A 22279-nucleotide genomic window follows, 5' to 3' on the forward strand; every position below is an offset into this window, starting at 1 on the left:
TACTCCTCAATGAAGGGGAATTATGTCATTTAGGACCAATGAACATTCGTTTCTTTCTTTCCTAAAAATTAATAAAGAGGTGAAAAACAGTTGCATTGGAGTCTGTGTAGAGGCCGGGATTCTGTAGGACATGGACACACCCAGGATTGTGAATAAAGTAATGCCTTGCTTTCTAACAGGATAAATGCAGTGTTAGAGGGTTTCATTGTGGCATGGATTTTGGAGGATTTTTGGTGACAGGTGTACAAGTCTGATGAGAAGCGTTTGAGAGAACTGGGTGTGTTTAGCATGAGGAGAAAGAAGTTCAGGGGGGACCTAATCGTTCTCTACAACAACCAGAAAGGAAGTGGTAGCCAGGCGGGGGATGGCTTGTTCTCCCAGGGAACAAGCACTGCGACAAGAGGAAAGGGCGTCCAGTTGTGCCAGGGGAGATTTCCATTGGATCCTAGGAACAATTCCTTCACCAAAAAGCTTATCGAGTTTGGGAACAGAGCGCCCAATGAAAAGGCTACCTCCCCACCCTTGGAGGCATTTAAAGGGTCTGTTGATGTGTCATTTGGGGACATGGTTTATTGGTGGAATAGGCAGTGTAAGGTTGGCAGTTGGACAAAAGATCTCCAAGGTCTTCTCCAACCTCCGTGACTCAGAGATTGAACTTCAGCTCAAGCAGTGTGGAGTCAGGGCTTGCACTCCAACACCCTCAAGGGTCCCTTCAAACATGGCTCTTCCATGTGACTGCCACTGAGGAACAGATGAGAATAAATGCAAAAGAAAGGAGAATGGAAGTTCTTGGAAGAAGATTAACACCAAGGCAGCCTTAAGCATTACACCAGGGCTACTGGAATTTGCTGAGCCGGGGTGGGGACGAAGGGCGGGGCTGGCCTGGCTGTGATGTGATGTGGCTCTTGTGACATCACAGGCATTGTGTCACAGTGGGGGCAGCTAGAGATGGCCCCAGCAGGTAACGCTGCCCCAGTCGAGCCTGGACAAGTGGTGAGTGCACACACGCAGGGGCGAGGCTGCGTTTGGCGAGGGTCGGGGCCAAAACGCTGCCCCTGGGGCTGGGTTCTCCCTCTGCATCCAGGGCCAATCCCTCACCAGAACACCTGGGGCACGGATTGGTGCTGCTGTTCCTGGGGCAGTGGGACAGGCCTTGCTGCCTGCCAGCTGCCCTGGACCCTGTCCTTCCTGCTCCACATCCCCGCTGCTCCCATTTGTACTCCCCTCACCTCTCGCTCCTTCCCTCCCTTTCAGCCCCACTCAACCCCTTCTCTCTCTCCTCCTGCAGGCCATGGCTGCGAAACTGATTCTTCTCGTGCTTTTGCAAACCCTCATCCAGTACCCACAGATGGTGGGTGATGGGCTGGATGAGGTCACCCGTCTGCACATGGAGCTGCGTGAAAAGCTCCTGGACAGAGAGATGACTCGGCTGCTGCAGGAGCTGGAGCAGAGCAGCCTGGAGCGCAGTGTCAGGGCCTGGGGAGCCCTGCTCTGGGCTGCCTTGCAACAGGGGGACTTCTGGGCTCTGGCTGGAGTCCTGGGCCTCCTCTTGTGGCTGTGGTTTATCCGCAGCAGAAGAAGCCGCCAGCCAGACAACAATGGCCGGGAGGAGGGGGCAGGAGATGATGATGGTGGTGGAAATGAAGGGGAAGAAAATCGTGATGCGATTGTATGGGAAGTTAACAACGGTGATGCAATTGAAGGAGAAGACCACGATGTTGCAAATGAAGTAGAAGAGGATATTATTACCCACAACCTGAGACAGCGTTTAGAGGAGCACCTAGACCACCTGATGGAAGGTAGAGTGATTACAACTATCCTGATGGAGAACTTCATGGTGTTCTTTGGACACCTCTTGTCAGACAGTTCATACCCAGTGCCGCAACGAGCCATTGGGGTTGGCAGTGCCTTTGAAGGCTGGAGTCCCCGGGAGGAGGATGTTGTGTACCGTGTCCTTGTACCTCTCAATCCTCCCCCGGGGCACACCTTCCATCTGGAGATGGACACCTCAGGGCAGTTGCCCGGCAGGAACTTCTTCATCCGCGTGGAGCCGGTGTGCACCTGCCCAAGGGAGCAGCAGGATGACAACGTGCTGTGCTCCCTCCACCACCACCCAGAGGATGAGCAGAGGAGGAACGAGGAGCCCAACTTCCTAAACACCCTCGGCACTGGTTCCTACCTGGATGTGGAGAAAACTGCCCGCTGGTTCTACCAGTTGGTGAGAGCGGCCTGGCCGGCTTTGCCTCAGTCACACAGTTGGCAAATAGTGCTGCTGCCCTCCAGCCGCTGCTGCAAATTCAAGGTGACCAGAGGCAGAAAGAGCCTGACGGTTGAGTTGCTCTTTGGAGTGCGAGAAGGCAATTCAGACATCTATGTGAGCAGCCAGCCTACAGAGGCCCTCTTCACCCCAAGCACAGTGTGGCCTGAGACCTACGCCGTGGCAGAGATGAAGTTCTTCAAGCTCATTGCCCGGCAGGATCCACTTAACAACTGGCATCTCAAGTGCCTGCATGTCTTGGCCCGAGCTCTTCTGGGCATAGGTTTCTCCACCTATACCCTGAAGACAATTGTGATGCACCTCCTGAACACCATACCTGTGTTGCGGTGGCGCATGAGGCATTTCCGGCGGCGGCTGGGGAATACCATGGAGTACCTGCACGGTTCCCTGGAGGAGAAACGCCTTGACCACTTTGTTGTGGGCAACCGGACATTTCCTCAAGAGATTCTCTTGCCCCCTGATGTCAAAACCGCCGAGCCACCCAACCTCTTCCATCGCCTGGCTCAGGATCCGGCCGCCCACACGCAGGCGATGAACGAGTACTGTGAACTGGGACATCGACTCGCAAGAATGCTGCACGACGGCCGTTGAAAGAAGTCTTCCTGCACACAGCTGTGCTTGGGGGACTCACAGCTGGTCAAGGACAAGCACCTCCTACCGCAAGGAAAAAAGTCAGGAGCATGTGGGACAGAGAAAGGAAAGCGCTTTGCAGCAGCGCTCTGCCATCAGCATTCCCCTCTGCCCAGCACAGCCTGCAGTGATGGCCTGGGGGGCTACAAAGATGACTTTCATCCTCCTTTCCCCTCACACTCTCACGGCCATTGTGGCCATTTTAGATGGGCCCAGGAATTCTTTCTGGTACCTCCAGCTGCTCAGGGATCAAGTGATAGGCATCGCCACTGTTGCTCCTTGTGTTCGTGGTGGCCTGGCTGGAGAATCTGCCCATCCCAAACCATATCCCTCATTGATCCCTGAAGGGCCATCTTCAGGTCAAGGTTGCACTCACCCTGCTGGACCTGACCTGAAATTTTTTAGATATAAATTTAAAAGTTTTTCTGTAGTGTATATATATATTTAAAACTAATAGGCCATAGAGATATTTACTATAGCACATAGATATATAATTTATTGACTATAACATTATTTTTATATAGGGGCATAGCACAAATAAATCTGGCCCCACTTCTTTTTAATATATATATTTTAGGTAATATTACATATATCTCTTGATATTTTTTATAGCACATAGATAATTAACTTGATAGAAAAATATTTTATATATTAATATAGCATTAATAAATCTCTCACAGTCTTTCCGCATGTCCCCTTAAGGGACACCTTCAGGTCAGCCTTGCACCAAGACTGTCATCCCTTGACTCTGTTGGAGCTGACCTTAATTTTTTAATATATAAATACATAAGTTTATAAATTTTTAGATATAGAGATAATATATACTGTAGGCCATTTATTTGATATAATATTATTAGTTCATAAGTATAGCACCAATTCATCTGTCTCAGCACATTTTAATGCCCTGTAGTCACTGCATTTAGGACTGGAATCCAACAACTCCTTTCTCCTTGCTTCAATAAAGAGTGCTATTCTAGAATCTGGATTGTGCAAGTTTGTGTGGAACACAACCAGGCCCAGAGGCTCGGGAAATCACACTAGTTGTGAGTCTGTGCTCGTGAACAGTAGCACTGAGCTCGACCAAACTGAGAGTGCTGAATGGCTTCTCATCCCAAATTAGGCCTCCTGCCACCCGGCCCCTCTGCTCATCGAATCACAGAATGCTTTGGGCTGGAAGGGACCTTCAAATTCATCTGGTTCCAACCCCCCTGCCATGGGCAGGCACACCTTCCAGTAGACCAGGTTTCTCCAAGCCCCAGCCCACCAGGCCTTTAACACTCCCAGACCTGTTCTCTGCTCTTCTCCTTCCCTCTCATAGACTGGGCATTTTGCAGCAGGCGCCTCAAGAGAGCAGAGAGATCCTTCGAAGGGGAGCTCTGTGCAGGGTAGAAACGCAGCCACCAATGGCCTCTGGCTGGAGCCAGAGATTTAGGGATCCCCCTCGGCTCCTGCAGAGGCACAACAAGTGAAGGGCTGGAGAGCTGCTTGCCCTCTGCAGAACGTCCATCTTCCCTTGTCTCTAGTTGCTTCCTCATGGTTTTAAAGCAACCTGAGCAGGGGGAGTGAAAAAGAACCCTTTCCAGACGCTTGGCTGCCCCAAATCACCCCCACTGTGGAATAAAGGATGGCAGTTGCCGTCAAAGGACCGGAGGAGTTTCTTTCCTTCCCTCTGGCAGCTCTTCCTTTTGTAGGGGGATCGTTTCTCTTGTGTGGGTTTGAGATCCTGGATCCCAATCTCACTGAATTATTGCCATGGGTGGGAACCAAGTCCCTGGGAGTGTGTGTGTGCATGTGGGGAAGGGCTGGGCCTGGACCTGCAGCTCCCTGCTAAGGCCTGCACATCAGGCCTGTGCTGAGGGCACAGGGTAGAGCTGAAGGCAAGGCCTGCTGCCCATGCAGAGCACAGGGCAGAGCTGAAGGCCCAACACATGCCCGTGTCGAGAGCAGAAGGCTGGAACAGGCCCCGACAGCAGTGGCAACAAAGGCCAGACCCCTCCAGCACAAGGAGGCAGCCGAGCACCCCCATGTGCTGCCAGGGGCATTTTGGGGGCACTACTGAGCCAGTCCCTCTGGAGGGATGGGCAGTTCCCAAGGACGAAGCTGAAGCACACTGAGGTGTCCAGACTCTGTCAGGGCGGCAAAGCTGAATCCTGCAACCACTGTGGCCCTGGTGGAAATGATATCTCTTTTCTAATGTTGTAATGGTTTCATTAACTCGTTAATTAATTGTTTTATCTAATAATACACAGTCTGTTGAATCACTTTCCGCTTGCATTCTGCAGCATTTGACATGAGCTGCTCTTGTGGGAGCACAGCTTGGGAAAATACTGAAACTTTCCGTTTTGATGAAGTAACTCTGATAGGGAGAGAAAGGTGTGTTGCTGAAGTTGGAAATCGAGTATGCAGAATTTATGGACCACAAGGATATTTTACAGAAACCAGAAGATAAAGAAGAGACTAACGGAGACTCGGTATATGTAACGGAAAGTCCGTACCGGGGCAAAACCAGAATAAAAAGATTAAAAATATGGACTTAATTCGCATAAACTGGGAGGAATTAATAACCAGTAGAGGAGAGATTACTCCTCAATGAAGGGGAATTATGTCATTTAGGACCAATGAACATTAATTTCTTTCTTTCCTAAAAATAAATAGAGAGGTGAAAAACAGTTGCATTGGTGTCTGTGTAGAGGCTGGGATTCTGTAGGACATGGACACACCCAGGATTGTGAATAAAGTAATGCCTTGCTTTCTAACAGTAAAATGCAGTGTTAGAAGGGTTTATTGTCCCATGGGTTTTGGAGGATTTTTAGTGACAGGTGTACAAGTCTGATGAGAAGCGTTTGAGAGAACTGGGTGTGTTTAGCATGAGGAGAAAGAAGTTCAGGGGGGACCTAATCGTTCTCTACAACAACCAGAAAGGAAGTGGTAGCCAGGCGGGGGATGGCTTGTTCTCCCAGGGAACAAGCACTGCGACAAGAGGAAAGGGCGTCAAGTTGTGCCAGGGGAGATTTCCATTGGATCCTAGGAACAATTCCTTCACCAAAAAGCTTATCGAGTTTGGGAACAGAGTGCCCAGAGAAAAGGCTACCTCCCCACCCTTGGAGGCATTTAAAGGGTCTGTTGATGTGTCATTTGGGGACATGGTTTATTGGTGGAATAGGCAGTGTAAGGTTGGCAGTTGGACAAAAGATCTCCAAGGTCTTCTCCAACCTCCGTGACTCAGAGATTTAACTTCAGCTCAAGCAGTGTGGAGTCAGGGCTTGCACTCCAACACCCTCAAGGGTCCCTTCAAACATGGCTCTTCCATGTGACTGCCACTGAGGAACAGATGAGAATAAATGCAAAAGAAAGGAGAATGGAAGTTCTTGGAAGAAGATTAACTCCAAGGCAGCCTTAAACATTACACCAGGGCTACTGGAAGTTGCTGAGCCGGGGTGGGGACGAAGGGCGGGGCTGGCCTGGCTGTGATGTGATGTGGCTCTTGTGACATCACAGGCATTGTGTCACAGTGGGGGCAGCTAGAGATGGCCCCAGCAGGTAACGCTGCCCCAGTCGAGCCTGGACAAGTGGTGAGTGCACACACGCAGGGGCGAGGCTGCGCTGGGCGAGGGTCGGGGCCAAAACGCTGCCCCTGGGGCTGGGTTCTCCCTCTGCATCCAGGGCCAATCCCTCACCAGAACACCTGGGGCACGGATTGGTGCTGCTGTTCCTGGGGCAGTGGGACAGGCCTTGCTGCCTGCCAGCTGCCCTGGACCCTGTCCTTCCTGCTCCACATCCCCGCTGCTCCCATTTGTACTCCCCTCACCTCTCGCTCCTTCCCTCCCTTTCAGCCCCACTCAACCCCTTCTCTCTCTCCTCCTGCAGGCCATGGCTGCGAAACTGATTCTTCTCGTGCTTTTGCAAACCCTCATCCAGTACCCACAGATGGTGGGTGATGGGCTGGATGAGGTCACCCGTCTGCGCATGGAGCTGCGTGAAAAGCTCCTGGACAGAGAGATGACTCGGCTGCTGCAGGAGCTGGAGCAGAGCAGCCTGGAGCGCAGTGTCAGGGCCTGGGGAGCCCTGCTCTGGGCTGCCTTGCAACAGGGGGACTTCTGGGCTCTGGCTGGAGTCCTGGGCCTCCTCTTGTGGCTGTGGTTTATCCGCAGCAGAAGAAGCCGCCAGCCAGACAACAATGGCCGGGAGGAGGGGGCAGGAGATGATGATGGTGGTGGAAATGAAGGGGAAGAAAATCGTGATGCGATTGTGTGGGAAGTCAACAACGGTGATGCAATTGAAGGAGAAGACCACGATGTTGCAAATGAAGTAGAAGAGGATATTATTACCCACAACCTGAGACAGCGTTTAGAGGAGCACCTAGACCACCTGATGGAAGGTAGAGTGATTACAACTATCCTGATGGAGAACTTCATGGTGTTCTTTGGACACCTCTTGTCAGACAGTTCATACCCAGTGCCGCAACGAGCCATTGGGGTGGGCAGTGCCTTTGAAGGCTGGAGTCCCCGGGAGGAGGATGTGGTGTACCTGTCCTTGGGGCACACCTTCCATCTGGAGATGGACACTTCTTCTTCATCCGCGTGGAGCCGGTGTGCACCTGCCCAAGGGAGCAGCAGGATGACAACGTGCTGTGCTCCCTCCACCACCACCCAGAGGATGAGCAGAGGAGGAACGAGGAGCCCAACTTCCTAAACACCCTCTGCACTGGCTCCTACCTGGATGTGGAGAAAACTGCCCGCTGGTTCTACCAGTTGGTGAGAGCGGCCTGGCCGGCTTTGCCTCAGTCACACAGTTGGCAAATAGTGCTGCTGCCCTCCAGCCGCTGCTGCAAATTCAAGCTGACCAGAGGTAGACAGAGCCTGACGGTTGAGTTGCTCTTTGGAGTTCAAGAAGGCAATTCAGACATCTATGTGAGCAGCCAGCCTACAGAGGCCCTTTTCACCCCAAGTACAGTGTGGCCTGAGACCTACGCCGTGGCAGAGATGAAGTTCTTCAGGCACATTGCCAATCAGGCTCCACCTAACAGCTGGCACCTCAAGTGCCTGCATGTCTTGGCCCGAGCTCTTCTGGGCATAGGTTTCTCCACCTATACCCTGAAGACCATTGTGATGCACCTCCTGAACACCATACCTCTGTCAGGCTGGCGCATGACGCATTTCCGGCGGCGGCTGGAGGATACCATGGAGTACCTGCACGGTTCCCTGGAGGAGAAACGCCTTGACCACTTTGTTGTGGGGAACCGGACATTTCCTCAAGAAATTCTCTTGCCCCCGGATGTCAAAACCGCTGAGCCACCCAACCTCTTCCATCGCCTGGCACAGGATCTGGCCGCCCACACGCAGGCGATGAACGAGTGCCGTGAACTGGGACATCGACTCGCAAGAATGCTGCACGACGGCCGTTGAAAGAAGTCTTCCTGCACACAGCTGTGCTTGGGGGGCTCACAGCTTGGGGGGCTCACAGCTGGTCAAAGACAAGCACCTCCTACCGCAAGGAAAAAAGTCAGGAGTATGTGGGACAGAGAAAGGAAAACCCTTTGCAGCAGCACTCTGCCATCAGCATTCCCCTCTGCCCAGCACAGCCTGCAGTGATGGCCAGGGGGGCTACAAAGATGACTTTCATCCTCCTTTCCCCTCACACTCTCACGGCCATTGTGGCCATTTTAGATGGGCCCAGGAATTCTTTCTGGTACCTCCAGCTGCTCAGGGATCAAGTGATAGGCATCGCCACTGTTGCTCCTTGTGTTCGTGGTGGCCTGGCTGGAGAATCTGCCCATCCCAAACCATATCCCTCATTGATCCCTGAAGGGCCATCTTTAGGTCAAGGTTGCACTCACCCTGCTGGACCTGACCTGAAATTTTTTAGATATAAATTTAAAAGTTTTTCTGTAGTGTATATATATATTTAAAACTAATAGGCCATAGAGATATTTACTATAGCACATAGATATATAATTTATTGACTATAACATTATTTTTATATAGGGGCATAGCACAAATAAATCTGGCCCCACTTCTTTTTAATATATATATTTTAGGTAATATTACATATATCTCTTGATATTTTTTATAGCACATAGATAATTAACTTGATAGAATAATATTTTTATGTATTAATATAGCATTAATAAATCTCTCACAGTCTTTCTGCTTGTCCCCTTAAGGGACACCTTTAGGTCAGCATTCCACGAAGTCTGTCATCCCCAGACACAGTTGGAGTTGACCTTAATTTTTCAGTATATAACTACATAATTTTTAATTTAATGCATACTTATATTTTATAGGTAGTTCACTTGATATAATATTAGTATTACATAAATATAGCACCAATAGATCGCCCACTCTTTGTTTCAACACATATTAACAGTCAGTAGTCACTGCATTTAGGACTGGCAATGCAGAAATCGCTTTCCCCTTGCTTCAATAAAGAGTGCTATTCCAGAATCTGGATTGTGCAAGTTTGTGTAGAACTCAGCCAGGCCCAGAGCCTTGGGAAATCACACTAGTTGTGAGTCTGCGCTCATGAACAGCCACATTGACCTCAAGCAAACTGAGAGTGCTGAATGGCTTCTTATCCCAAATTAGGCCTCCTGCCACCCGGCCCCTCTGCTCATCGAATCACAGAAGGCTTTGGGCTGGAAGGGACCTTAAAATTCATCTGGTTCCAACCCCCCTGCCATGGGCAGGCAAACCTTCCAGTAGACCAGGTTTCTCCAAGCCCCAGCCCACCAGGCCTTTAACACTCCCAGACCTGTTCTCTGCTCTTCTCCTTCCCTCTCATAGACTGGGCATTTTGCAGCAGGCGCCTCAAGAGAGCAGAGAGATCCCTTCGAAGGGGAGCTCTGTGCAAGGTAGAAACGCAGCCACCAATGGCCTCTGGCTGGAGCCAGAGATTTAGGGATCCCCCTCGGCTCCTGCAGAGGCACAACAAGTGAAGGGCTGGAGAGCTGCTTGCCCTCTGCAGAACGTCCATCTTCCCTTGTCTCTAGTTGCTTCCTCATGGTTTTAAAGCAACCTGAGCAGGGGGAGTGAAAAAGAACCCTTTCCAGACGCTTGGCTGGCCCAAATCACCCCCACTGTGGAATAAAGGATGGCAGTTGCCCTCAAAGGACTGGAGGAGTTTCTTTCCTTCCCTCTGGCAGCTCTTCCTTTTGCAGGGGGATCGTTTCTCTTGTGTGGGTTTGAGATCCTGGATCCCAATCTCACTGAATTATTGCCATGGGTGGGAACCAAGTCCCTGGGAGTGTGTGTGTGCATGTGGGGAAGGGCTGGGCCTGGACCTGCAGCTCCCTGCTAAGGCCTGCACATCAGGCCTGTGCTGAGGGCACAGGGCAGAGCTGAAGGCAAGGCCTGCTGCCCATGCAGAGCACAGGGCAGAGCTGAAGGCCCAACACATGCCCGTGTCGAGAGCAGAAGGCTGGAACAGGCCCCGACAGCAGTGGCAACAAAGGCCAGACCCCTCCAGCACAAGGAGGCAGCCGAGCACCCCCATGTGCTGCCAGGGGCATTTTGGGGGCACTACTGAGCCAGTCCCTCTGGAGGGATGGGCAGTTCCCAAGGACGAAGCTGAAGCACACTGAGGTGTCCAGACTCTGTCAGGGCGGCAAAGCGGAATCCTGCAACCACTGTGGCCCTGGTGGAAATGATATCTCTTTTCTAATGTTGTAATGGTTTCATTAACTCATTAATTAATTGTTTTAACTAATAATACACAGTCTGTTGAATCACTTTCCGCTTGCATTCTGCAGCATTTGACATGAGCTGCTATTGTGGGAGCACAGCTTGGGAAAATACTGAAACTTTCCGTTTTGATGAAGTAACTCTGATAGGGAGAGAAAGGTGTGTTGCTGAAGTTGGAAATCGAGCATGCAGAATTTATGGACCACAAGGATATTTTACAGAAACCAGAAGATAAAGAAGAGACTAACGGAGACTCGGTATATGTAACGGAAAGTCCGTACCGGGGCAAAACCAGAATAAAAAGATTAAAAATATGGACTTAATTCGCATAAACCGGGAGGAATTAATAACCAGTAGAGGAGAGATTACTCCTCAATGAAGGGGAATTATGTCATTTAAAACCAATGAACATTAATTTCTTTCTTTCCTAAAAATTAATAAAGAGGTGAAAAACAGTTGCATTGGTGTCTGTGTAGAGGCCGGGATTCTGTAGGACATGGACACACCCAGGATTGTGAATAAAGTAATGCCTTGCTTTCTAACAGGATAAATGCAGTGTTAGAGGGTTTTATTGTGGCATGGATTTTGGAGGATTTTTGGTGACAGGTGTACAAGTCTGATGAGAAGCGTTTGAGAGAACTGGGTGTGTTTAGCATGAGGAGAAAGAAGTTCAGGGGGGACCTAATCGTTCTCTACAACAACCAGAAAGGAAGTGGTAGCCAGGCGGGGGATGGCTTGTTCTCCCAGGGAACAAGCACTGCGACAAGAGGAAAGGGCGTCCGGTTGTGCCAGGGGAGATTTTCACGGGATCCTAGGAACAATTCCTTCACCAAAAAGCTTATCGAGTTTGGGAACAGAGTGCCCAGAGAAAAGGCTAAGTCCCCACCCTTGGAGGCATTTAAAGGCTCTGTTGATGTGTCATTTGGGGACATGGTTTATTGGTGGAATAGGCAGTGTAAGGTTGGCAGTTGGACAAAAGATCTCCAAGGTCTTTTCCAAGCTCCATGACTTAGAGATTTAATTCATCTCATCCAACTGAGTTGAGGTTAACTCCAACACTTGAATCAGGGCTTGGAATCCAACACCCTCAAGGGTCCCTCCAAACATGGCTATTCCATGTGACTGCCACTGAGGAACAGATGAGAATAAATGTAAAAGAAAGGAGAATGGAAGTTCTTGGAAGAAGATTAACACCAAGGCAGCCTTAAGCATTACACCAGGGCCACTGGAAGTTGCTGAGCTGGGGTGGGGACGAAGGGCGGGGCTGGCCTGGCTGTGATGTGATGTGGCTCTTGTGACATCACAGGCATTGTGTCACAGTGGGGGCAGCTAGAGATGGCCCCAGCAGGTAACGCTGCCCCAGTCGAGCCTGGACAAGTGGTGAGTGCACACACGCAGGGGCGAGGCTGCGCTGGGCGAGGGTCGGGGCCAAAACGCTGCCCCTGGGGCTGGGTTCTCCCTCTGCATCCAGGGTCAATCCCTCACCAGAACACCTGGGGCACCGAATGGTGCTGCTTCTCCTGGGGTAGTGGGACAGGCCTTGCTGCCTGCCAGCTGCCCTGGGGCCCTGTCCTTCCTGCTCCACATCCCCGCTGCTCCCATTCGTACTCCCCTCCCCTCTCGCTCCTTCCCTCCCTTTCATCCCCGCTCAACCCCTTCTCTCTCTCCTCCTGCAGGCCATGGCTGCGAAACTGTTTCTTCTCATGCTTTTGCAAACCCTCATCCAGTACCCACAGATGGTGGGTGATGGGCTGGATGAGGACACCCGTCTGCACATGGAGCTGCGTGCAGAACTCCTGGACAGAGAGATGACTCGGCTGCTGCAGGAGCTGGAGCAGAGCAGCCTGGAGCGCAGTGTCAGGGCCTGGGGAGCCCTGCTCTGGGCTGCCTTGCAACAGGGTGACTTCTGGGCTCTGGCTGGAGTCCTGGGCCTTCTCTTGTGGCTGTGGTTTATCCGCAGCAGAAGAAGCCACCAGCCTGACAATAATGGCCGGGAGGAGGAGGAGGAGGAGGTGGAAGGAGATAATGTTGTGATTGTGCAGCAGGTAGACAATGAGGATAGGAATGAAGTCAGAAATGTTGGTGAAAATGAAGAAGAAGCCGGCAATGATGCTGCCATTGCAGAAAATGGCAATGATGATGGAAATGCAGTGGAAGAAGAAGACGATCCTGAAAACGACATTGGAAGGATTTTAGAGGGGCAAATACAGTGGCCTACTCAGGACCTGGAGAGAGGTTGCGAGATGACATCTGACATAATGGACATTTTCATATCTGTCTTTGGACACCTCTTGTCAAACAGTTCATACCCACTGCCACAACGAGCCATCGGGGTGGGCAGTGCCTTTGAAGGCTGGAGTCCCCGGGAGGAGGATGTGGTGTACACTGTCCTTGTACCTCTCAATCCTCCCCCGGGGCACACCTTCCATCTGGAGATGGACATCTCAGGGCACATACCCGGCAGGAACTTCTGCGTCCGTGTGGAGCCGGTGTGCACCTGCCCAAGGGAGCAGCAGGATGACAACGTGCTGTGCTTCATCCATCACTCCCAGGAGCAGGTGAGGAGGAATGAGGAGCCCAACTTCCTAAACACCCTCTGCACTGGCTCCTACCTGGATGTGGAGAAAACTGCCCGCTGGTTCTACCAGTTAGTGAGAGCAGTCTGGGTGATTTTGCCTCACTCCCAAAGTTGGCAATTAGTGCTGCTGCCCTCCAGCCGCTGCTGCAAATTCAAGGTGACCAGAGGCACAAAAAGCTTCACGGTTGAGATCCTTTTTGGGGTGCAGCAAGGAGTCTCAGATATCTATGTGAGCAGCCAGCCTACAGAGGCCCTCTTCACCCCAAGCACAGTGTGGCCTGAGACCTACGCCGTGGCAGAGATGAAGTTCTTCAGATACATTTCCAAGCAGGCTCCACGTGACAGCTGGCACCTCAAATGCCTGCAGCTCTTGGCCCGTTCTGTGGTGGGCATTGGCTTCTCTACTTATATGATGAAGACCATTGTGATGCACCTCCTGAACACCATACCCATGTCACGGTGGGGCAGCAGGTATATCCTGCTTCAGTTGGAGGATAGCGTAGAGTACCTACGTTGCTCCTTGTTGGAGAAACGCCTTGACCACTTTATTGTGGGCAACCAGAGGGTTCCTGAGGTGATCAGCTTGCCCCTGGAAGTCCAAACTGCCGAGCCACTCAACCTCTTCTATCACCTGGCACAGAATCCGACCGCCCACACCCAGGCAATAAGCGAGTACCGTAATCTGCGATACCGGCTCAAAATAATGTTGCTAGAAGGCCATTGAAAGAAGTCTTCCTGCACACAGCTGTGCTTGGTGGTGTCACAGCTGGTCCAAGACAACCGCTTCAAACCACAGGGAAAAAGAGGAGGATGTGGACAGAGAGAGGGAACAGAAAACCCTTTGCAGCAGCATTTTGCCATCAGCATTCCCCTCTCAGCAGTCTGCCCAGCACAGCATCCAGTGATGACCAGGGGGTTACGAAGATCACTTTCATCCTCCTTTCCCCTCCCACTCTCATGGCCATTGTGGTCATTTTAGATGGGCCCAGGAATTCTTTCTGGTACCTCCAGCTGCTCAGGGATCAAGCGAGAGGCATCGCTAATATTCCTAAACTGTGTCTCTCCTTGTTCCCTGAAGGGACATCTTTAGGTCAGCATTGCACACACTGTGTGGGACCTGACCTGAAATTTTTTTAATATATACTTTAGAATATTTTCTATATCACATATATTTTAATTAATATTTCATATATCTCTGGATATTTAATATAGCATATAGATATTAAATCTGATATAATAATACTTTTATATATTAGTATAGCATTTATAAACTCTCACCGTGTTTCCCCCTGTCCCCTTAAGGGACATCTTTAGGTCAGCCTTGCACCAAGACTGTCAACCCCAGCCTCTGTTGCAGCTGACCTTAATGTTTTTATATATAAATATAGAAGTTTTTAAATTTTTAGATATATATAGATAATATAGAGTATAGTTAATTTATTTGATAAAATATTACTGTTTTGCAAATATAGCACCAATACATCTGTCCCAACACATAGTAATGCCCTGTAGGTACTGCCTTAAAGACTGGAAATCCAGAAACTGCTTTCCCCTTTGCTTCAATAAAGAGTGCTATTCTAGAATCTGGATTGTTCAAGTTTGTGTGGAACACAACCAGGCCCAGAGGCTCGGGAAATCACACTAGTTGTGAGTCTGTGCTCGTGAACAGTCGCATTGAGCTCGACCACGCTGAGAGTGCTGAATGGCTTCTCATCCCAAATTAGGCCTCCTGCCACCCGGCTCCTCTGCTCATCGAATCACAGAATGCTTTGGGTTGGAAGGGACCTTAAAATTCATCTGGTTCCAACCCCCCTGCCAAGAGAAGGGACACCTTCCAGTCGACTCAGTTTCTCCGAGCCCCAGCCCACCAGGCCTTTAACAGTTCCAGGGCTGGGGCCTTCACAGCTTCTGGGGGCAACCTGTGCCACTGCCTCACCACCCTGACACTCAAGACTTTCTTCCTAATATCCAAACTGAGCCTGCCCTTTTAATTTTAAAACCATTCCCTCTTGTCTCTCACAATATGCCCTTGCAAATAGTCTGTCCTCATCTCTCTTGTAGGCTCCTTTCAGGTACTGGAAGGCTGCAATTAGGTCAACCCAAAGCCTTCTCTTTTTCAGGCTGAACAGCCCTAATTCTCTCATCCTTTTCTCATTGGGGAGGTACTCCATTCCACTCATCATCCTAGTGGCCCTCCTCTGGGCTCACTCCAACAGTTCTATGTCACTGACACCAGTGACAACAACCACCAATTTCACCAGAAAGCTTTCAGTGGTGACTGTAAATGCTTTTTCTCTCTCTTCCCTTCTCTCCTTTTCCTTTAGCTCTTCTTCTCTCTCTCTCTCTCTTTCCCCTTAAACATTTTCTTCAGTGATATCTTTATGGTTTTACATAGCTATATTGCAACCAAAACAGCTAAATACCTCTTTTTCTTTGCAACACCTTTATGCTTTTATATTGCCATGTTACTACAGATACAATCAAACCAGATATTTACCTGTATTCCTTTGCAACCAAATTGTTCTAAAATAAACCATTTATATATATATATCTGTAAACAGTGATCATTAGTATCGATTTACTTTAAATCAGTCCAAGGAATTTATCAGCAAAAAAGAAGTTATTCCTGCCTGGCAGAGAGGGTTGTAACACCTGGGGATCCCAGAGCTGGATGCAGTACTCCACGTAGTTTCTCCCCAGAGCGGAGTAAAGGGGCAGAATCACCTCTCTTGCCCTACTGTCCACTCTGCAGGGGATGCAGCCCAGGATGTGATTAGCTTTCTGAGCTGCAAGTGCACATTGCCAGCTCATGTCCAGTCTCTCATTTGCCCGCACCCCCAAGTCCTTCTTGGTCAGGCTACTCTCCATCCCTGCATCCCCCAGCTTGTATTCTTACCAGGAGTTGCTCTGACCCAGGTGCAGCACCTTGGACTTGGTCTTGTTAAACTGCATGGGATTCCCATGGGCACACTTCTCAAGCCTGTCCAGGTCCCTCTGGATGGCATCTCATCCTTCAGGTGTGTCAACAGCACCACTCAGCTTGGTGTCATCAGCAAATCTGATGAGGGTGCCCTCGATCCCTTCATCTAGGTCATTAGTGGTGATATTAAATAACAGTGCTCCCAATATGCACCTCAGAGGGACACACTTGTCACTGGTGTCCATCAGTGACTCTGAGCCTTTGACCTCTGGATGCGACCATCCAACCAGTGTCTTATTCATCCAACAGTCCACCCATCAAATCCATCTCTCTCCAATTTACAGAGGATGTTGTGGGGGACCGTGTCAAAGGTTTTACACAAGTCTCCAGATAAATGACACGTGTAGCCCTTGCCTTGTCCACTCCTCTCCTCGCTCCATCGTACTATGACAGGGAGCAGGTTTTGACCAAAATAGTATTTTGTAGAGTCATTTCATAAAGTCATTAGTAGCAATTTCCCTTTGGTGCTAGAGCTTAGGCAGCTTCTTTTCCACGTGCATCTTGATTTCTACCCTTGCCCTTGGGACAGGAGAATTTGCTTTGGTGTGGTCAGACACAGTGGGAAAGCCTCATGCCAGCAGGTGGTGGGTTGGGTTATTTCTGCCAGGGTTAGAACTGCCTCCAGAAAAGCCTGTGATCCCTCTAGTCCCTATTCACGTGCTTTGACTGCTCTGAGACGAGTTACAGGCTGCAAGAAATGTTTGTCAGGCCAAAGGCAGATCACAGAAAGCATGGATCTGAAACCAGGGTGAACTAATAAATAAATGGATGGAGTCTCAGCCACATCAATCACAGCCTGTGTTTGCCAAGCAGATTAAAATGACACAAACACAAAACATGTAGGAAATGGTGGAAAAGTAGCTATTTTCCAAACAACATGATTCCTGGAGTCATGCATGTCTCATGTAACAATTAATGGAAGCTGGTGCACCAGTGTTATGACCCTCTATTGTTCCAATATCATTTATCACACAATAAAGTCATTACAATATTATTATTGTCTATTTTATGTATTTTAAAATTTATTACAATATTATTTCAATGTTTCTTACATTAAGACAAGGCTTTGACAAGTTGGTCATGGGTCATGACAAGCAATGACAGAAACAGCCCACACGAGAAGGAGATTTGATTTGCTGAAGTCCCTTTTGATTTCCATCCTGCCATCCTGCTGCAGCCCTCTGACTTGATGGCAGGATGAATGTGGGGCAGGATAGAGCCCAGATGCTGGCAGCTGTGAGCTTACTCAAGCCATACAGATGAATTTTGCAGACAGGCTAGGATATGATTTTGGGACCAGTGGTAACGTGCCACAGCTGTTACCCTATTGCACAACCCTGCCTGCTTTCAGGTTAAAGCTGGGGGGGGGTCGGCTGCTCTCCCAGCTCCTGAGCACAAGCTGAGAAAAGAGAAAGGGTGTTACCCATAAAACCCTTAAATGACAAGTCAAATCTAGGTCTCCAACATGGAAAATGCCACAGGTCTTGTTGTGGGGGAAAAAAAAAACACCAAAAAAACCCAAAAACACAGCAGCAAAAAACCCAAACCAAAACGTTAATAAATGTTTAAAATGTCTGCAATTTATAGCTGAGAGAAGCTGCTGCACACTGCTGATGACTTCTTCTCTGCACACTCCTCTTCCTTGCTTGTCTCAGGGGTCTACAAAGGCTGGTGAGGGTTTATTTCTGCTTTTCTCTGTGCTGAGACACCAGGTGAGACAAAACACCCTTAGGGTGCCCAGTGCTGTCAGCAGGAGAGCTGGTGAAAGTCATCCCACCCCACCCAGGAGCCAGCCTTCCCCTCCAAGGCTCCAGAGGTGCAAAGGCAGAAAGCTGTAGCCTGAGCTGTATTGCATTAGCACCTTTTGAGCTTGTCTGTCCCCTGCCATCCCTCATGCCAGGCTAAATCTGACCTGCTCTCACAGGGAATTCAGGGCATGCCCAAACTGTGGCCTTGCTGAATGCAAAGAGCAAGGAAGGGCTCCCACTTGTGCTGGCAGTCCCATGGAAAGCGACAGAGCAAGTGGGGATTTCCTGGGTGCAGAGACCCCATCTTCAAAGTCTGGCATTGCAGGTTAGCAAAATTCATACTGACATCCTGGGACATTCCAGCACTTAATTTCACTCCACACCGTAAAATTTTGTACAAGGAGAATTCACATTTTTCCTCCAGCTTTTAAGGTGGTGCATCCCCTGGTTTCATGTATTCGGCACAAAGGTTCTCACATGGAAGCACTTTCTGGCAGGCTGAATATCTTCCGCTCACCGCCAACCCATTTTGCACTGGATCATGGGAACTGTAGTCCAAAAGCATCATCTTCCCCTCCTCTTTAATGAGCTGGCTTCCCAGCCCAAACCTCCTTTCCCACCATACTCCAAAGGTCAGGCAGTTCCCATATGGCCAAATTGTGTTCCCATTTTAGTCATGGGATGATTTTAGGATATGTAGTCTTCCAAAGTTCCTTGCCCCTAAGAAAGAGGTTGAACTCTGCGGGTTTCTCTGGGAGGTCAGATGAGGAAATACTGTCAGATGATCTTAAGGTCTTTTAAAACTGAAATGTGTGATGTTCAGTGGCATGTTCTGGCTTGGAACTGTGACCAAAATGAAACAGCTAAATGTGACTCTGCCTTATGTAAATGAGAAATATTTTAGCAAAAGGAAGATTTTTTTTTTTTTTTTGAGAGCTACATCTTCCAAAGAGAACTCTTTCGATGAGATATCCCTTGCTTAAGTCCAGCTTGCTTTGATTTTTTCCCTGTCCCCCACTCCCATTCTGTGCCATGCTGGCAGTGCAGCTGCTGACTTGGGATGGAAACTGCTTTGCACCAGCAGTGCTCCTGATGAAATCCTTCCCCAAGGATGAAAGGACCTTTGCACAACTGCAATGGTCCAGAGCATCAGCACTTCAGTTCAGCATTCTGCTCTGACTCTGCCCTTTGTGAAAAATCTAACTCCTGAGCACTGAGGCTTGTTCTCAACCAGCCTGAACCAGTGGCTTTCAAGGGTGGCTGCCCAGCTATGCCAGCTGGGAATGCTCCTTTGCTTCTACATGTTTCCCCAGGTCTCAGAGGCAGGAGTCTTTCTAGACACACTGTAAAACTAGCTGTGAGGTGGACACAGACCCTACAGAATTTGACACTAAGCAACTGCTGAGTGCAGGGCTGTAAGGTATTTAACTTTCAGTCAGACGTAAATTAAGTTTATTAAATCTTGGCTGTGAAAACACTAAAAAAATGTAATGTTCATTGCACCAGACTCCACCCTCTAAATCAGGATCTCTGGAGACCCAGTCCCAACTTCCCCATTGCCTCTACATGCAGCAGTTTTGGTCGAACAAATGCAGCACTCTTCCCCAGAGTGGTGAGACAGGAGCCCCCCTCTTCATTTCAGCTACATTCCCACTGCCAGACAGATTTTCAGCTCCCTCCTTTGGCCCAGAGCATCTGTGCATGTTTGTGTTTTGTGACTTTGAAGAGAATGTAAAAGGACTTATTTTATTAACAGCCAACAGACACTTCAAAGCAAAAATGTGGTTGAGAAATTAATCATTCTGCACCTCTAAAGTGGGATTTATTATGACTCCAAAACTAAGATAGAAATGAACCAAAAGCTAAATGCATGAATCACTCTTTTAAAATAAAGTCAGAACTTCAATGAAGGGTATGTGTACTGGTAAAATTAAATGCAGGGTCATGTAATTTTTTTTCATTTAAAGAAAACATTAAAGTAACATGTTGGTCCTTAACATATCAATGGCCTGGGGAAAGTGTTTCCCTTTAGCAGAAAAGGTCTTGTCCGATAATACTTTCCCAGATTATTGAAAAGGTTTTGTTTCCCACTCTTCCTATTTTTTTTTTTGGTCTAAAAAGCCAAATTAACTTCCTCTGAGGAAATGCCTCCTTTCTGTGTTTGCTGGGGCAAAGCAGGCCATTGTCTGGGGAAAATGGCTCCAATGGGAATTTAAATGCAGGACAGGGCATTGACATTTGTTGAGTTGAGTAACAAGTGGGATGGAGTTTCACCCAAGAGGTGACATTCACAGATTCTTGGTGGATTTTTTTTCCCCCACAGTTCCTCCCAATACACAGTTTGGCAGCAGGAAAATGTGGCCAGCTCCAGGTGCAGCGTCAAGGATGTATTTTTAAATAACCACCACTGCCAGTTGCGGCTCTGGGAGCTGGTTCCCAGCAGTTCCTGGGAAGCAGATGAGACGCCCTCTGCCTGTTCATGTGCCTGCAGCCTCCGTGATCACAAGCTGCCAGCATACAGAGCCCATTTCACAGGTAGGACTGTCACCACAGTAACCCTGCCATGTTTTCTCAGCCCATCTGATTGCTTCAGGGCCTGGTTGAGCAAGGATGCCACTTTCCTAGCTGTGTGGCCATGCAGTCTGCATTGGCCTCAGTCCCTTTCAGCTCCTTCTACGTTACTGTCACGGTGTAATAACTCTGTTTCATCCTGGGTTTTCCTCAAACTGTACAGTACCAAAAATCTCAGCAGGCAGAACAGCTTTGCCTTTTTCTGAATTATTTGTACACAAGATATACTTTTCCCCAAGGGCTGGAACAGCTCAGCTTCCCATAATTAACCCTTGTCTAATGCACTAAAGTGTCTTGGAATACTTTTATTTTCTGCCCGCCTTGGCTTTAATTTCAAAAGCACAAAATCTCTGACTAAAAATAAATGACAGCTTCACACTGCAGGGATAAAGTGCCTGGGCAAAAATGGTGCAGTGATATGAAAGGGAAATTCAAATGTCAACATCAAATCCTTAGACACCTTTGAAAGAGTTTCCTGTTTTTCCAATCCTTTAGGGCCAGGCGGTGAGTTCATGCAGAGCTTGCTCAGAGCTGACTTACACGAGTAGGGCAGCTTGTGGTGGGGACGGCACGTATGCTAGAGGCACCTCGCTGCTGCAGAGAGGCAGCTGAATTTACAGCAGAAACCCACCCAAAAGCAGGCTTCTTGCTTCAAATCCTCTGCCAAAATTGGGCAAGAGTGCCAAGCACCTCAGCTTCCAGAGGGTGGAGCTGTCCTTCCTCGCACCATCATCCTGTCTGTTTAAGGGGACACTTGCAGGGCAGAGGGCTGCTCACTCATCATGGTCAGAAAAAGACTTAGAACCTTTTAGTTGTAAAAGACCTCTAAGATCATCGAGTCCAGCTGCCCCAGCACCATCAAGCCCACGACAAAGCCATGTGCCAAAGTGCCTTTTGAACACTTCCAGGGACCACTGCCCTTGGTCAGCCTGTTTCAATGTCTGACCATCCTTTCAGGGAATAAATTTTCCCTAATCTAAACTTCCCTGGTACAATTGAGGCCATTTCCTCTGGTCATGTCACCTGTTATTGGGAGAAGAGACCAATCCACACCTGGCTACAGCCTCCTTTCAGAGAGCTGTAGAGAGTGATAAGGTCACACCTGAGTCTCCTTTGCTCAAGGCTAAACACCCCCAGCTCCCTCAGCCACTTCTCATCAGACTTGGGCTCCAGACCCTTCCCCAGCTCCATTGCCCTTCTCTGAACATACTCCAGCAACTCAATGTCTTTCTTGTCACTAGGGACTCAAAACTAACCCCAAAATTCAAGGTGTACTTTGGTGCAGAGCTTGTTTTCACGTGACGGTCCTCCCCGAGCCCACAAAACACTGTGGTGTGTTGCTGCTCTAGAGCTGGGCTGAGCAAAGATGGTGGTGTCAGCCCAAAGAGAGATTAAGTGATTGTGGAGGAATTTCTTTATCACCATCCTGTGTAAATAGAGATTAGAGACATAACATTTTCCTTACAGCTGCGCTTCTGCAAACAGGAGGGAGTACAGGGCCAGGCAGTATTACAGAGCCAGCTTCTAGTGTGTTGCTGCAAAACCAAGAGGGCATGACTCACTGTAGCATCCAGGTAAGGTGAGACTGGCATTGCCACTCTGCCTGTAGTGCATTCCTCCACTGGCAATGCCTTGTGGAGCAGCGAAGCACCAAGTCCACATCGCCGGGTTTGTGCTGGTCCCAGCCAAGCCTCACCCCAGCAATGACCTGCTCCTTGCAAGGGCAGCGTTTGTCCTTCTGGTGAAAGTCTCTGTAGGCTGTGGAGTTGCAGGAGCCCTAAGGAGATCCCTGGAATACTTCCATCCCTGGAAGTG

At 49.2% G+C, this 22279-nt stretch overlaps 3 protein-coding genes across 3 annotated transcripts; all 3 read left to right on the forward strand.

The window, feature by feature from the left end:
• The first annotated feature begins 1132 nt into the window (after positions 1 to 1132).
• Positions 1133 to 3773, forward strand: LOC120323635 (inositol 1,4,5-trisphosphate receptor-interacting protein-like 1). The gene has a single exon (XM_039383329.1). It carries the CDS (start codon positions 1292 to 1294, stop codon positions 2867 to 2869), a length of 1578 nt encoding a protein of 525 aa, XP_039239263.1. The 5' UTR covers positions 1133 to 1291; the 3' UTR covers positions 2870 to 3773.
• Positions 3774 to 6504: 2731 nt separating this feature from the next.
• LOC120323636 (inositol 1,4,5-trisphosphate receptor-interacting protein-like 1) lies at positions 6505 to 9335 on the forward strand. The gene is given in 2 exon segments (XM_039383330.1): positions 6505 to 7472; positions 7475 to 9335. Coding segments are annotated over 2 exon segments (1533 nt in total). The 5' UTR covers positions 6505 to 6778; the 3' UTR covers positions 8314 to 9335.
• A 2803-nt stretch (positions 9336 to 12138) lies between these two features.
• On the forward strand, positions 12139 to 14359 carry LOC113983033 (inositol 1,4,5-trisphosphate receptor-interacting protein-like 1). The gene has a single exon (XM_027711777.2). It carries the CDS (start codon positions 12267 to 12269, stop codon positions 13887 to 13889), a length of 1623 nt encoding a protein of 540 aa, XP_027567578.2. The 5' UTR covers positions 12139 to 12266; the 3' UTR covers positions 13890 to 14359.
• The last annotated feature ends 7920 nt before the right edge of the window (positions 14360 to 22279 follow it).

This window comes from Pipra filicauda, unplaced genomic scaffold, assembly GCF_003945595.2.
Source record: "Pipra filicauda isolate LSUMZ 115617 unplaced genomic scaffold, ASM394559v2 scaffold304_size882533_pilon, whole genome shotgun sequence".
NCBI lineage: Eukaryota > Metazoa > Chordata > Aves > Passeriformes > Pipridae > Pipra > Pipra filicauda.